The 14,511-nt window shown below is 41.5% G+C and overlaps 1 protein-coding gene across 3 annotated transcripts in view; it reads right to left on the bottom strand.

Annotated features, from left to right (window-relative positions):
* PTPN14 (protein tyrosine phosphatase non-receptor type 14) overlaps positions 1 to 14,511 on the bottom strand; it is a 112,615-nt gene that overhangs the window by 11,685 nt on the left and 86,419 nt on the right. For 2 of the 3 annotated variants that reach the window (XM_069009549.1, XM_069009551.1), the window contains exons 12-17: positions 12,226 to 12,304; positions 9,078 to 10,567; positions 6,303 to 6,446; positions 5,059 to 5,277; positions 1,439 to 1,567; positions 271 to 505 (exon numbers count right to left, since the gene is read on the bottom strand). In XM_069009549.1, the coding sequence (XP_068865650.1) occupies positions 271 to 505; positions 1,439 to 1,567; positions 5,059 to 5,277; positions 6,303 to 6,446; positions 9,078 to 10,567; positions 12,226 to 12,304 (2,296 nt within the window). Of the gene's footprint in view, positions 1 to 270; positions 506 to 1,438; positions 1,568 to 3,397; positions 3,659 to 5,058; positions 5,278 to 6,302; positions 6,447 to 9,077; positions 10,568 to 12,225; positions 12,305 to 14,511 lie in introns of those variants that run through there. The other variant, XR_011149718.1, reaches the window with a different exon arrangement.

Below are 14,511 nucleotides of genomic sequence, written 5' to 3'. Positions count from 1 at the left end.
AGCCAGCAGAAGTATCCTATTATTTAAAATTTCCTGAGTTTTTGGCACTGTTGATTGGATTTTTCCTCCTGCTAATCACCTTAGCTCCTACCTCTTGAATCCCATGTTTTTTCCTCCAAATTGAAGCAAAGTGTAACTTAGTTGAAGCCTGCATATGCCACAGCAACAACTATTTGATATCCCAGCTGTAACTAGGTACAATGAACTGAATCCAGCATGAGCAATCTTTTTCTTGATGTATTTTATCATGCAAATTCAAGAAAATCTTACATAAAAAGCCTTGGACTTCTTCTGGACACCCATGGTCTGGCCAGTCAGTATACTGCAAATGCCACACTGTCCTCTCTTGTCCAGAGAGAAGATGCTTGACCTTCAGACCAGTAGTTGCAAAGCAGCCAGAGTCTGTGCGGAACTTAGTTGTCACCTTGAACTTCCCATAAGTGGCTGAGCTGTGCTTAGAGCCCAGTTTAGGCCAGTAACGATGGCTCTTACTTCTTCCTCCCTCCTTAATAACAAAACAAGACAAGAAGCTGTTAGTTCCTGCAATTTTAAATTCTCTACAAAAGGCATAAAACTCTGTGGATAAGCCAAGTATTCTTATTTTAAAGTACTACAAGAGCAAGGAGCATCCCACAAAGTAAAGAAAACACCCATTAAAACCCCTCAGCCATATAATATTTCTAAGTGTAAAACTACTTGAAGAACTGACTCTTGTCTCATGATGAAAGCCAGCTACTGCCTACAGTACCTTGGTAAATACTCTCCTCATGGGGAAGCCTCTCTTAAATAGAAGGAGAATCTCTTCAGCAGCTTCTAAGCGTCTGGTTTTGCTCAGGCTTGAGAACTGGACAGTGACTTGATGTGCTCTGCTACTCCCTGTGTTTGCTGAAAGCAACCAGGCATGAAGCCGAATGCGGTGTTAGTTAACAACGTGCCAGTTTTTACAACATAGCACATAGTTCTTGGATTACAATAGGAATAACTGTTTTGCTTGGCATAGGAATAAAAAGTTGTGGGGTGTTTTTGTTTGGGGTTTTTTTTGGTTTTTTTTTACACCGACACTTCTATGGAAACAACAGCTCCTGGTCTCTTTTCAGCTGATAAAAGAGATGGTATGCAGAACTGGCCTTGGATGGTGTGGAAATCTCTGTCATTTTAACCAGGAGCAAGTTCAGCACTCTCACATTCCAATGGAAACATCTTTGTTTGGCTTGGCCCAAGCAGGAGGAAGGAGGGCTCCTGCTTGTTTCGCTTTAGCACTTGCCAAGCTGAGTGTCAGAAAGTTAGGAAGTGTAGTATGAGAGCAGTACAGGCATATGTTCAAACAGAGCCAGAGGAAAAGGGGATGTTGATAGAAAAAACAGGTTATTGGAGTGGGAAGTGATGATAACAGGAGATTTGCTCACATCAGAAAGAACTATTCTGTGATTTCACATACCTCCTCAGCTGTGACCATGGCTATAACATTCACCCCCTGTTCCCACACCATCTGCCAGAAGTCATGGCATGTGTGTGGCAGGGGCCCTTGGGTAGCAATGTAGTGCCACTCCTCTCCACCTACAGTCACCTGGGAGAGAGGGAAAAAGAAACAACCAGTCAGGGCCCAAATTCTCAGCAGCATCTGTGCCAGAACTGCCTTTTAAACAAAAGAGACTACAGTGAAATCTTTACTTTTTTGTTCTACTTTTGTTCAGAATTATGAACAAAAAGCATCCTCTTGATAAGAGCAAATCTGACAAAACATAACCTTCAGTGCTTCCACATCCTGTCTTGATGCCCATAAACAAAGCTTTGGCCTAAATGCTGTCTATCTTTCTTGCCATTGCATCTGGATCACACAGATGAAAAGAAAACCAAACAAAAAACCAAACCAGCAACCAACCAAACAAAAAAAATTGGGGATTTTTTTGAGGCCCTGTGTCTGATATGGCTTAAGTACAAACAGGCAGCTGACTGACACCCCTGGACTTTGTGACAGACCAAGAATGAAAGAAAAGCTAAGGGCCAGAGGAGGTGCCTACATGCATTAAAAAGGCATTGCCCTGCTGCTGATTAACACAGGGTAGGTGCAGAATGCCTGAACACAAATGACACTGTGCCTGACAAGCTAAAGGCTTCTGCTGGTTCGGACTGCCCTCAATTATTTTCCATTCAGGCAAAAAGTGATTTATTAAACAAACTCTTCCTACACTGGTCACTGCTGAAGATGCAGCTATGCCCACACACTGCACATAGCAGAGCTTGACAGGCCTGTTGCCAGCTAGAGATGAGATCCAGACAGGCTTCATTTCAAGTTACTCTTCCTCACTCGTCTTGGGTTTTTCAGTTCAGAACCTGAAAACTACCATAAATCCAGTAAACTGGCTGCATTAAATGGCTTTCAAACACCATGAGAAATTTAAATTACCCAAAGCTGTAGTCATGTAAATCTATTTCCCAATACACAACTGGTTTACTAACCACATCTTACAGAAATACTTGTGTATTTGCATGACATGTAATGAAATTCTTTTCAAAATATTAACACACAGATTTACACACGGTAAATTCTGTAGTGCCCTCAACAGAGCCAGCATTACCTTGCAGTTAGCCAGTATAAAACACAGCTTCATTTAACTGACAGAGGCAGTTTAAAAAAATATAACTTGTGTATAAAAAAATCATAATTTTATGACACATAATTTGCTATACATCAGAAAAGGCTTACAAAAATTTTTTTTAACATTTTACATAAAAAGCCAAAGTGCTTTTAGAACTACTACATATGATTTCAAAAATATGCTTACCAGCAGAACCAGATGAACTAATTATTTTGGAAAGTTGAAATATTTTTCCTTCTCAGGCTAAGGCCTCCTAATTCTGTTTATTAGCCCAGAGCCACTTCTCCCAAAGTTATAAATCCCAGAGAAGAAGATTTACAACAAAAATGCTGACACATCCATAAATATCAATGTACTGGCAGACAATGCTACAAGGAACAATCAATAACTCTGACAGGTTCAACCATACACTGTGTTTGAGGTACAAGTCTTTGAATACATTTTCAGAAATAGAATCAATTTACTTGTTAGTCGAACAACTGTTTATTAAGCTGAGATGCTTGGGGTTTTACATCGGTAAATAACGTAGTTTTTGTATGACAACAAGTTTCTCACTTCACTGAAAACTGTTCAACCCTGTACATCAGCTCCTTTTCTTTATTTCATACTATGCAGCATTTTCTTTTTTGAATGATGGTTAAAAACTGCAAGACTAAAGCAGGCAGACTTCTCAAGTTCTTGTACTAGATGGGAATTAATACAAACTCTCAGCCCTAACCAGCATCCTGCACTTGGACTGATGGTCTGCAGCCATGAGTGCTAGTACAGTGTTATGAGCTTTCTAAGTCAATACTGACCTGGCCCAAACAGTCAGATGAAGTGCTCTTAAGAACCTTTTTGCTTAATCCATAAATTTAATTACAATTTTTCTCTTTGGTATAGATGATGAGCCTTGCATCTAACAGCAACGATCCATGGTAAATAAGCAGAGAATTATTGTAAAACTGCAGGGCTTGCAGACCAAGCAGTGGGAGCTGGAATCCTCCAGGCATGGATCTTATCAGGATGACAGAGGAGTCTTCTTTGTCTACTGACTTCTGGTCCAAATATCCAGCCTCCTGGCACATGACATGAAAGGCCCATAAATAGTCTGAAGGGAATAGGATGCCTGGAATGTTTACTGCATTCTAATGCCCTAACTGCAGGAAATTAAAAATTAAATATTGGGCTGAAAACACAGACACACACTGTGCTGCTGAGGTAAATTTCACAGATGCAATTTCACCTTCTAAGCAAAAGCACATCTGCTTGGCTTCTGAAAGCGCTGCTCCGAGTGCAGGAGGAAAACCCTGCCAAGGCCTTCTGTCAGGCATCAAAACACTGCTGCCTGTTCCTGGGTGCTCTATGGACACAAGATGTGTCTGTGTCCAGCAGCGACACACAAGATAAAATGTGGACTCAAAATTAGCCAGGGAAAATGGCATCATTTAGGAATATCTTTTTTTTTTCCCCCTCCACCTAATTTGTAGGTGGAAAATTCTGGGCTCAGAAATTCATCATCATAGCAATGTCTGATTATGCTAAAACTCAGTATCTGCTTCCTACCAGGCTATGCAGAAAAGTGATAAACTGCCCGGATTCTGGTTCAGAAATTGTTTTGGACCACCAGGATTTAACACTGTAAATCACAGCCAAGGCCACCAAGAGTCTTTAAACTTTTAAAAGGATTTTACTCAAGGAAAATATTAATTTAACAGGATGTTTTATTAATTATTTTTGAATTATTTATTTTTAATTTGGATTTTGACAATGAGAAAACACAGACAACCCTTTCTTACAACAGAATCTGCCATCTGATGCAGGCAATTTCTGTTACTTGTCTCAGGGTACAGTAAAAGCCAACAGAGGACTTTGCAAATACTGCTGGAAGCTTAAAGAAAAATAAACATCTGCAGTCACTGGAGCATAGTTCACTGTTGAAACTGACCATGCTTGTAAATACAGTCAGATCATATCTTTAATTATTTCTATATTGAATTAACATGAAATCTGAAGTTTCTTGTTAAAAGCATGATTTGAAACATGGAAGTTCAATGCAGTTTCCAGTCAGAGATGCAGGGATCTTATTAGTAAGGTCAGTCCATACTTAAAAAAATTTCTTTCTCACTCTGCAGGTATTGTGGCTGATCTAATGCACTTTCATGAGGTTTAATAAACATGGCACCTCTTCCTACACAACCAATAGAGCCATTCCACAACAAGCTGGCAGAGGTAGGCACAAAAAAGCCAGGATGCCTCTCTAAAATGACTTCCCAGTCTCCAGCAGTTAAATCAACTTATGCATGTTAGTCGATAGGGGACTTCAGAGATGCCCATGGTGACACACAAAGGTATAATGATGCATCCTATACCTTTTCAGAAGCTCCAAAGGTAAGGAAAATGCTGCTGTGCAGCCAGAAATGCAAACAAAGCTTTAGCACACCTTCATTTGCCAAGCAAAACTCAAGCAGGCTTTTACCTTGATGTGTGAAGCATTGATGTAGCCTGTGTTATTTTCTTTGGTCGGCACCAGCTCCACTCGGTTCTCCTCATAAGGAATGACCTCTCTGATGCGGTTGCGCTCCGTGTTTTCAGGCAGGGCAGCAGTGGTGAAGATCCCATCTGCCTTTTTCTTTGGAATCTGCTCATACTCTGTAAACACCATCCCCTCTTCCAGCTTCCTCTTGAAGATTTTGCACTAGGATTTAACAGAAAGGAACACCAACCCATTAATGCTTCTGGGAAGAACATTTACCACTAGACCCATCCATCCATTCTTTGAATTCCAATACACAGCCATAGCATTCTCTCACTCACTCCTTCTGCAGTTATCTGAGGAAGTATGACACACTTATTTCTACCAAATTAAACCACAGGCAAATTTTTCAGTTTTACATTCCACCTCCACATTTTTGAAGACTGATAGCATAAAAAGCAAACCTGTGCTAAATAATCTTGGTTCAGTAAGAATTTGAGTACGAATACACAATTTCAACATAATAGATATTTTAATTTTTTTTTCCAGGAAGAAGATTGTACTGCAAGAAGTGTGATGGGGCCCACATGTTCAAAATACTGCCGAACTCACAAGGATGCAATGTCTGTGGTTGAACACAACCCCACATACTGACAGGTGGAGGTGAAGTGCTGCTCCCTGAGTATCAGACAACACAAGGTTGCAAAATTCTATCCAGAAAGCCAGAAAGATTCTTTGCAAATTTGCTTATCAAATCTTAAGAGCAGCAACTGTTTTTAATTTCTGAAATTCCATATACACGCACACACTCGTGTGTGCAGACATCAGGAGGCAAACAACTTCTTTTTTTTTTAAATTTAATCCCATTAGAGACATTAACCAAACTCCTCAGCTGTATCAGAACATGAAAGACAGTATCTATGGGTGAGCACTGCAGAAGTTCGCCTGACCAAGTGAAAAATGTGCTAAGTGTTAGATTTACAGATTGATCTCATACGACATTGTACAGTCAGGTGAAACAGAGAAGAGCCTCCATTTTCACTGACTTCAGTAAATGTTCAAGACATTTAATGCTTTGCCTCCATTCAAAGACATACCAGTGTTAGCCACAGACCTTTTGCATTAATGGCTCTGAAAACTTTTAAGAGAACATTTTTTCACACTTTAAATCAAATTTTAGTATTTTAGATACTTCATGCTGCTGGGAACAAAGGGAACAAGCAACATTTCGCGAGGCTCCATCTTACCCTCTCATCCATTGGCACCTTGGCGACTTCATCCTGGCTGTCCTCCGGCACTGGAACCCTAGCAACTGACAGTCCGTTCAGTGCTGCCAACATCAAGGGCCTCTTCTGGGCCTCCAGGCCTGCCATCTTCTGCTTTTCTAGATTCTTTTGGCAAGAAAAGGCACGTTTTCATCTCTGTGTGATTATTTATAATGCCAGTAAAATGCTGGAATGTTTTTTTAATCTCCAAAATCTGCAACTCTCTGGCCAAGGAATGCAGATGATCACCATTAGCATCGTAAATTCAAATATAACCTCTATTCTTCCTGTTATTCCTCAAAGGCCTGCTCCTACATGAGCACAGAATTTTAATTTCAAAGAAGCAATCCCAGCACGTAACACAGTTTACACGCCACTAATACAGTCTCAAGCATTTCCCTGCAGACATTATTCTGAATGCAGGACGCAGAAAGCATCACCCTGCTACGTTAAAGTAGCACTACCAAAGCCAAGATACCTGGGGCATCTTTTAAAAAGCAATCATTTCAATCTAAAACAACAAGCACTAAAACACAGGCCATTGTTTCTCTTCTGTGATGGTAATACTTAAAATGAGGAGTCTTCTGATGCACTCAGCTTTTATGGTGATTCAAACAGCACCCATGATATATTTTGCACTAAAAACTGAGCTTGCATGTCCCAGAAACTGAATGCAACAGCAGCCAGGGAGGGATATTATTTATCATATTCATGAATCCTAATATGGTATGGAGAACCAGAGCATGAATTTTAAATTCATCCTGCTGCCCCCTCCTTATGCCACTGGGAGCTGAAGCATTAAAAAAGACAGAGCATCTCCAGAAGTACCCAAATTAGGAATATTTTATTCCATTTCCTTAACAGCTCTTTCTGCTGGATTTGGAAGGAGGGATAAGCAGAAGGGGTGCCTGGTTCTCAGCACACATATGGAAGCTGTGGTCACCAGATGGGCCAAGCTCAGCTCCTAGAAACACACCACTGAACCTGAATGCCCTCAGACATATGTAAATGGCTTGATTTTTCAAAAGCTTGTGAGCTTTTTCCTCACCACTGAGTTCCTCCAGAGCACTAAGCAAAAAAACAAACATCCAAACCACTCTGGCTTCTTTTTATACTTCCAGAAAGCAGGAAAATGCAAGTATTTTTCCTTTGTTTGGTAATGTTATTTTTATTACTTCAAAGGTGAAAGAGAAGAAAGTCTGTGCTTAACAGGTCAAGGTCACCAAATTACCATTAATGTAACACCTGATTTCTGTGACAAAAGGAAGGTCCCCACATGTCAAGATTCCTGATCTAGGCTGAAACCACCTTAAAAGCTTAATGCTAAGGCTACCCCTTTACCTTCAAAACAACAACAAAAAGAGGAACCTTTTGACCAAAGTGATCTGAATGGCTATTGCAGAAGAAGAATATTCAAACATCTAAGATCTCTTCCCACCTTCATTTCCATCCTAAAATCCTGTAGGCTCCTGCTTTTCACTAATTTTTCTTTCCTCAGAAGATCAAAAGAGCATATGCATGCTTATTGCTATGTCTATTCATTAATGAAAAATTATGTTTTATAGTCAAGTATCTATTTTACATTAAAGTTTTAATTTAAATTTAAAGTTTAGGAGTTGGCAAGGACTAAACTCAGTCTCCATGTTGCAATTTAGTAGCTCAGGCTTTATTGCTAATAATTACATCAGCACAAGGATGCCCAATGGACAAGAATAACGTTTAGAAAATTTTTTTGAATATACACTAGTATTTAAATCTAGCAAGTTATTGATCTTTACAGTACAAACTCTTTTCTGCTTTGGAAAATTTAGGTGCTTTATTAATTTGTTTCAGGAATTGTTTTTGTTTCAGACCTCAGTGCTGAAAACAAGAACTACAGCATACACTTTGGTTTCTGTGACTGCATCTGTACTGCTCACAGCACTAGAGCAGCTACATATGTAGGTCACTAAGTGATAAGCACCCCTCATATTTCTGTCATTGCCTTTAAATACTTCTTATTTTAAATTCATTGCAAGTTTAACAGAACCATATTTCTCATACTTGAGTGCATTTTAAAAAAATAAACAATCCAGATGCTCAACCACACAGCCTCTACATCTGCTGCTTCTCTATTTAGATATCCGGTTCCTCAGTTACTGGCAAAACCGACAATCCATACTCTAGAGCTACCAGGGTTTTATTCAGACAACTATGTTACATAAAGAGGCAGGAAAGGGAATTAAAGATCATTTGAAAAAAATCCTGAGTTGCCATTATTATGTGATACTTCACGTGACATCCTTGCAAAGGAGGAATAAAAGATCAGTGCCAAAAACACAACCTCCCACCCATCTCAGCAAACACATTCCAGACTCGCCCTGCCCTCAAATCCTGAAGGGAAGCAGGCATCAAGGGGGGCTTTGCCATCAGCCTCCTCATCCCTGGCTGCATGCCCTGCCACCCACCTCCAGCCAGCACTGCTGCCAGGGTGGTGGCATCCTCAGCTGGGTCAGACACAGGTCTGGCCAGCATCCAAAGAGCCACAGCTGAGGAAACAGACAAGCCCAAGCAGTGCATGGGATTGGCCCCCTTGAAGGCCCACAAAACCAAATTGTATGTGGCACTTAATATCACATTTCCCAACTTTAAGCAAATCCACAGCTTCCCACCCACACGTTCCCCAGAGTTTACTGACCCAACAGTTTTCTGATACGGAAGTTGACCTGCGTGATAACTAATTTCCAAGAAGCCACCACAACAGAGGAAGGCACTTACCCTCATCATGATCTCTCTTTCTATAATGCTGTCCTCGATAGAAAACATTTCAGACACGGGCCTTTCCTTGACCGGTTCTTTCTTGACCCGCTCCTTCACGCTGGTGAGGTCAGGCTCTGAGATAGAGGGCCCCAGGGAAGACCCATTTATTGCCACTTGATCAGTTCGAGAGACACTGATGGCTTTGGAAGGCCCTGGCCTCATGGCCTTAGCCCTGGCTACCGCCACAGAAATGCTAACGTGGTCCTGCCTCAGTGCTCCGTTGCTGACACTTTTACGAGGCCCAGGATACTCTGGAGGAGGTTTATTTGGTATTCTAGCCAAGGCAGCTTGCAGCTGAGCACTGTACTCCATGTTCTCATGGAGGGCTGTTATCCGAGACACAGATTCTTGGGTTTCTTCTTCCTCTTCGCTTTCACTGCTGTGTATCAGCATTGTGGCATCAGAAAATGTCTTTTTGTGGTGGTAATGAGGAACTTGCTGAACCTCATGCCCCATCTGAACCGACTCTTCCGGCTGCACCTGCTCCCGCAGAGTGTTCCTGCGTGGCAGAGGGGCGTTCAAAGTTTTTAAGGCCATGGCTTCTATCCCACGCACCATATTGCTGATGACCTCCAGGCTGTGGCGCTTGTTCACCGCCGCGTGATGCTTCACGGCCATGAGGGGCTCGCTGACCTCCTGCAGTGACTGCCGCACCACCGGCGAGCTGTCCTCCTGGAAGGTTTTCACCGAGAGCTGGACCTTACGAGTGACCAAGTCAGGGCTGCTGCCGCTGACGTACTTGTGCCGGTGGCTGGCCAGGTCAGGTGTGCTGGTGGCCGGACGCGGGCGTGGGTATGGAGGCGGGGGTCTGAAGAGATAGTTCTTTAACATGTGGGCAGTGTTGTAGCTCTGGCTGCTCTGCAGCTGCATGTTGGCAAGTTCTGGGGTGCTGACCGTGTGGGATATGGCACTGGCTGCTGTCTTATTCTGAGCAGCATTGTTAGGGTTCATTTGGTCAGATGGGGCCACAGGCTTGTTATAGCCACCCCCCTGGGGCCCGTAGGTGATCGTGTAAGGGTGCCTCTCTCGAATCTCAGGCTGGCTGTAAACTAGGTCTTCTGGCTGGTTATAAGCATGTGTGTTTCCAATATTGAGATTCCTCAAAGACTGACTTTGGCTATCCATCTGGATCACCCCTCTCTTCATTTGCCTCATGACAGTTTCATAATCTGGAGTTGGCCTGTAAGATGGGACGATGATTGCACTATGTCTGTGGCTGGGGATGTAGTCTGCTCTCATGATGTCGCTTCCCGGGATGCTCAGATTTGAGGACATTGGAGATGCCTGGATGAAGTTCTGTGAGCGATTGAGAGAGTTCATGCTGTGGGCACTGCATACACTCCCATTGGGTCCATTACCATTCAAGTAGCTGAAGTCCATTGGACACCTATCCAAACTGGTCTGAGATCTACAGTAGAAAGTTTCTTCATTTCCATGGAAAATGCTATCTGTGTAGAGCAGAGAGAGAAATGTCGACAATTTTAACCCACAAGGACTCATCCATTGTTAACAAAACTTCAAATGCAATCTGCACCAGTGAGTACAGAGACAGCTTAGTGCACAAGTGCAGGGAACATTCGGTCTTGGGAGCATCCTTGAGCCACTGAAATAGAACTAAAGCAAAGCTACTAACGTAAACACTCCCAACACTTAGCAAAATATGGTAGTAGTTCAGATCCTTGTGGGAAACATGAAAGAGGAAAGAGAGGAAGTGTTTTTGCCTGAGGTGGCAGGGAAGAATAAAGGGGCATCTCCTCCCTCAGCATCACGGAAGGGTTCACTGCTGCTGACACCTTAAAACTCCAGTGCTGCGAGCATACAGTTAACCTGAAAAATTCTCTTGTCTCTTCTGTTGATACACAGCTGTCTGAGATTCATAGTAGCAGAGGACTGTGAAATTGGAAATCCTACTGTAGACCAATCAACAGTTTTGAGGATCTGAAGTATGACACAGCTGGGTGATCAAAGCTCAGGGGAAAAAAAAAAAGAAAAAAAAAACCCAAACAACAAACCATCCTACAGATGCACTATAGAATGTTAAATACTTCAGCAAAGCATATTTTTGCTGAAATCAAGACAGTAAAGATCATATCCTGGGTCACAACTTTAATGCAAGACTCTCCCTGTTGAAAATCTTGTAAGAAAAAAGTAACAGCTCCCCAGACTCAGAAATCAGCTAGTTCTTTGAAAATATAGAAAAGTCTGTTGTAAACCTAAGGGAATTTGACAATTCTTCTAAAATTGAGAATATCCTTCACAGCCTCACCTTCACAATAAACCAGTAGTAGCCACTAAGTCATGTCTACTGTATGCAAGGAACTCTACTGAATGGCTCCTTTCAAAACCTATCAGATTCTACCTTAAAAATAGTAAGATCCCACAACCTCAAAACGCTAACAGGTGTGACTGAGAGTTCCTCTGCTCCTGAGAGCACTTCAGCTGTACCTCTCATGAACTGCAAAGAACAACAGCCTAACAGACCTGGCTATGTGTATTCCAAAAGGTGGGGTGGTTAAGGGTGTGAGACTGAAGGTGTTTAGGAGCTGGGCTCCATTCCCAGACTTGATCAAAGTAACCTGGCACAACCTCTTAAAGAATTTATTTGTCAAACATGGGCGTAAAAATAGTTAACCCTCCTTGTGTCTGTAAGGCTAACAACACAGGCAGATGGTGGTGAAAAATCAGCAGAAATGATTGTCTACAGATATAGTTTCATGGACAGAACATTATGATTTCTCCTACAATAAAAGCTTTTTGCTGTCTCCTTTTTCCTCACTCGGTTTCTCTCCCTGGCCCCAGCTGGCACTGCCTTTGAGTACAGCCATCATACTCCCTTTAGAAATTATTTTTTCAGCTCACTGAACTGGAATACCAAGTTTAAGGTCCATATAATCATACACAGATATTTTAAGGAAATTTGAAAACTGAAATTGGACTTGAAACAGAAGACTTACTGCAACATTAACTATAAAACTGCTAGTTCTCCTGCAGCAGCAGCTCCCATTTGACCATGATGGCATTATAAATTTAGACATAAAGCTTAGGAGCTGCTTTGAATACACATAAAATCGAAGTACATTAAAGGGAAAATATATGCTCTAAGTACCTTGTGAATTATGTGTTTCAGTATAGTGTTCTCCACACTGGACATGCATAGGAGGCAGTATAAAAGGATGTTGTCTTGGCTGAAATAAAAGAACAAGGGAAAAAAAAAAGGATTAGAACTTCATTTGCTACAATTTTTGCAACTGAAACAGGAAAAATGGTTCTATGCCCTTTCCACTGAATACTGCTCTTTCTTACCCAGCCAAAGGCACGTCTTGGCAGTTCCTTATGGAACAGAGAATAACTTTTTGTAGATTGCTTGCTAAATTTTGTTACAGAGCCCAAAGCTGACCAGTTAAGACTCCTTTAAGCTCAACCACTTCAGAAAACAACATCCACAATTTCAGCTCTTTTAAAATTCTTCACATTTTCATTAAAAGCCCTTGCCCTTGAGGAATTAAACCCAAACAAAACAGACACCTAATCGGGACAAACGCAGAGATGGAACAAATTCAAGGACTTAGGACACTGTTACACAAGCAATAGGCTTAAAATAACTCTGTAAATTACATGAACATTGAATTCCTTAGATAATAAATTCGAGTTTACTCCAATAATCTGCACTGAAACAAATTTTTTAACGTAAGTCTCAGAGGGGGCAATTCAGCATGAAATCAGCAGGATCATTTCCAGAAGAATAAATCAGAGCTGATGCCATATTCTCCAGCTTTGTCCCTTGGTAAACTGACGTGTTTTGCAATTCTACTTTGCCACCTGCACTGCAATGTCCTGTCTGGTGTCACTGAACAAAGTTTATGAAAACATATTTCAATACACGAAGTAAGCAGAAGGACAAGGAAGACTGTCCTGTCTCATGAATGTGTCTTCTTTAACAGCAGAATAAGGACTTTTCCTCCAGGCTGATTCAAGTAGTTCAAACTATTAAGGAATACTGTGGATGCCCAAGGCAAAAAACCCTACATAATCTGCCTTTGTGTGCACACTCACCAAATGAGCACCATGCAAGTTTGCTAGCGAAGAGGGGGTGGGGAAGCAGCAAGATTTACATTTTCTATGTAAGTGGTGAGAAGGAACAAGAATCAAAGATACTGAGCTCAGTATGAATTCTTGCATACAAAATAGCTGTGTTAAGCCAGAGCTGGAAAACAACAAGTATTTCTGCTACAAGAATTACTTCCAAAGGTGTAAAACCCTAGCTCACTGAACAACCTGGGCCAAGGAGACTGCTGTTGACAGCCTTAGGAGGAGCTAAGGCTGGAACTAACCAAGATGCTGGAAAGTCTAACAAATGGAGGGCAGAGGAAAAGTGCAAGGAAAGAGAATTGACTTCTACTAGGAATGTGTACACATCTGGAGCAGACAGTTTTCTTTGTTATAGATGTTATGAAAGGTATCTGCAAGAAATTTGGAATTTTTCTTTTTAAGGCCCATCTGCCTCTTTTGACAAAAGAGAACCCTGAGGTCTGCAGAGCAACAATATCCAAATTAACGAGCACTTGGATTTTTTTTAAAGTCAGGTAATTAAACATACCATTATATTAAGATCTCCTACACTGAGGGGGCTTTTCTGGAAAACCAACATTGCTGGGTGGTCTGACAGGAGAAAGAGACAGCAGAAACCATGCCAAAACCATATAAAGGGTCTTGATCTGAAAGTAAAGAACATGATCCCTAGTGAAGTGGCAGAGCCTCACCCCAAAGATTCCACTTCACTTCCCATTCCTGCCTACTGATTTATTACTAAACAAGACAAATGAATAGGTAGGTGTATGAAGGTATGTGCAGTGCAGACAACAGTCAGGAGGGCTGCTTTTTTTTTCCTTCCAAAGAGAACTGTTCCAACAAGTTCACAGAACAATTATGAAAAAGGCAGCTGAAAGTTCACCGTGAGCAGCCAGCAGCCCAGTGCACTTTTCAAGTGATGACCCTGCATTCTTCCTCTTGATCTGCCTGAGACTTTGGGGTTTTAAAATTCGTTGCATGCTGATGTTCAGAACACAGTGGCAGCAGGATTTGTTTTTTTCTTTTGAAAGAGCAGATCTCCATTTTTCATATATAATATAGAAAAGACTTTTTCCCCTCGTGATATAACAGAGGCCCTAGCATCAAAATGCAAAGTGCAGTTCATTTCTCCACCTTCAGTTTTTCATAGTCATTTCCAGGGACCAAACTCATAGATACCAAAAATACTGTAAATATGCCTCTCAGAAAATGTGATACACAGCCTGTGTACCACATCATGACACCTCAGAAACAAGCTAAGAATGGAAAGACAAAGAAATCTGGAGGCAGCTACAGCAGCTTTCCTGCCAGTGGCTGGGAAACA

The sequence above is a fragment of the Aphelocoma coerulescens genome, chromosome 3, assembly GCF_041296385.1.
Source record: "Aphelocoma coerulescens isolate FSJ_1873_10779 chromosome 3, UR_Acoe_1.0, whole genome shotgun sequence".
Lineage (NCBI taxonomy): Eukaryota > Metazoa > Chordata > Aves > Passeriformes > Corvidae > Aphelocoma > Aphelocoma coerulescens.
Note: the sequence above shows the minus strand (reverse complement) of the source record. Positions and strands in the feature narration are given on the sequence as shown.